General features: G+C 57.9%; 1 protein-coding gene across 1 annotated transcript in view; it reads right to left on the bottom strand.

Annotated features, from left to right (window-relative positions):
• Window positions 1–1,297: 1,297 nt before the first annotated feature.
• Window positions 1,298–1,512, bottom strand: part of LOC104406562 (probable G-protein coupled receptor) — a 1,269-nt gene continuing 1,054 nt past the window's right edge. The window contains 1 exon segment of the mRNA XM_010015580.1: window positions 1,298–1,512. This exon segment is cut by the window's right edge and continues 12 nt beyond it. Coding sequence (XP_010013882.1) covers window positions 1,298–1,512 — 215 coding nt within the window.

Here is a 1,512-nt window from a genome sequence, read left to right as displayed (position 1 = left end):
GGGGGGGGGGCCACCCCAGGGCAATCGCCTTCCAGCAACCCCATCCAGAGCCAGTCCCTTCTGGGTTGGAAATTCTGTATATATAAGTCTGTATTTTTTCCTCCTTTGTAACTTATCAATGGTTTAATAAAAAGATAAAATTTACAAGAAAACAAACAACAACATCCCCCACCCAGGGTGGAGACACCCCCAACACAAGGGGCGGAAGGAGCAGAACTCGCACCTGGGCACACGGGGTGGTGACTGGAGGGGTGTCCCTGTGGCCAGGGGGTGCTGGCCCTCAGCCCCAGCATCTCTGGAGGTCTTCCCAGAGCCCCATGGGGCAGTTCTCCTCCAGTCCACCAGTTACTACTGAGGCAGGGGCATCTCCAGCCAGCACCATACCTGAGACCTTTGTAGTGGACTGGGAGTGATGTACCCCCCCCAGCATCCCCCAACAGGGTCCAGTCCCCTTTCTTGTGCTGGGGACCCTATGGGAGAGTCCCCAGAAGCAATGAGACTTGAGGGGGAGAGCAGCTCCTGGTCCAATTCCGGTGCCGCTGCCCAGGGGCACCCCACATGCCCCCCTGACCACCCTGTCCACCGCTGGCCAGCAGCCCAGTTTGTCTGGCACATGGCACCACTGGCTGGGCTTTTCTGTGTCCATAAACGTACTGGCACAGACCCCCAGCTGGCCAGCATTCCCCATGGAGGGCATGGCCATGGGCATCACATGCTGCCACGCCACCAGGACAAACACAGACATGGCGAGAGCCAGCCCCACGTAAGTCCCCCTGGTAAGTGCCATGGGTGACAGGAGCTCCTCCACACAGATGTTAGTTTTGGGTTAAGCAGCCTTGGTGCAAGAAGGGCTCCACGACAGCTGTCCAGGCTCAGCGGGTGTTACCGGTGTTAGTGGTGTTAGCTGGGCCATTGCTCCTGGGTAGGGTACAAGGGACATCTGCTCTTCCCCGCTGGCCACAAGTGGCCCCAGCAGGGTGATGGAGATGGAGGTGCCCTCTCATCTGCCTCTGCACAGGAGCCCCTTGGCACCCTGTGTCTTGAGAAGGGTCCATGCAACTGGAATGTGCTGGTGGAGCCAGAGACAATCCCAGCCTGTGGAGGGAGATGACACTTCCCCAGATCTTCCTTCTCCTGAATGGAGAAACCATTTTCCACCATAAGCTCAGAGAAGAGCACAACCTGAACAAGGACCCCTCCAAATCCAAGAGGGTGGGTCAAAGCAGGTCTGATGGGTCCCTGTCAGGTTCCCTGCTCATCCTCCTGCCCAGCACAATGGGACAGGGCCTCCTGCTTCTCAGCTGCTCTCTTCAGGAACTTGACCTGGGATGGGGAAGCTCACCTTGGTCTGGTCCAGCCTGTTCCTGGGGCTGGGGTTGATGCAGTTGGCATGGGTCTCCAGTGTACAAGTTGCTCTCTGGAGGAATTGCAAGAAGTTTTCCTGGACAGAAGCCTCCGAGATGGAAAGACAGAGTTCCTGGCCCAGGGGCCGGTTGAAGCAGCTGCGCCAGA

This window comes from Nestor notabilis, unplaced genomic scaffold (assembly GCF_000696875.1).
Source record: "Nestor notabilis isolate BGI_N333 unplaced genomic scaffold, ASM69687v1 scaffold17405, whole genome shotgun sequence".
In the NCBI taxonomy this organism is placed as follows: domain Eukaryota; kingdom Metazoa; phylum Chordata; class Aves; order Psittaciformes; family Psittacidae; genus Nestor; species Nestor notabilis.
The sequence above is the reverse complement of the archived record's forward strand: the minus strand, read 5'-3'. Positions and strand labels throughout refer to the sequence as shown.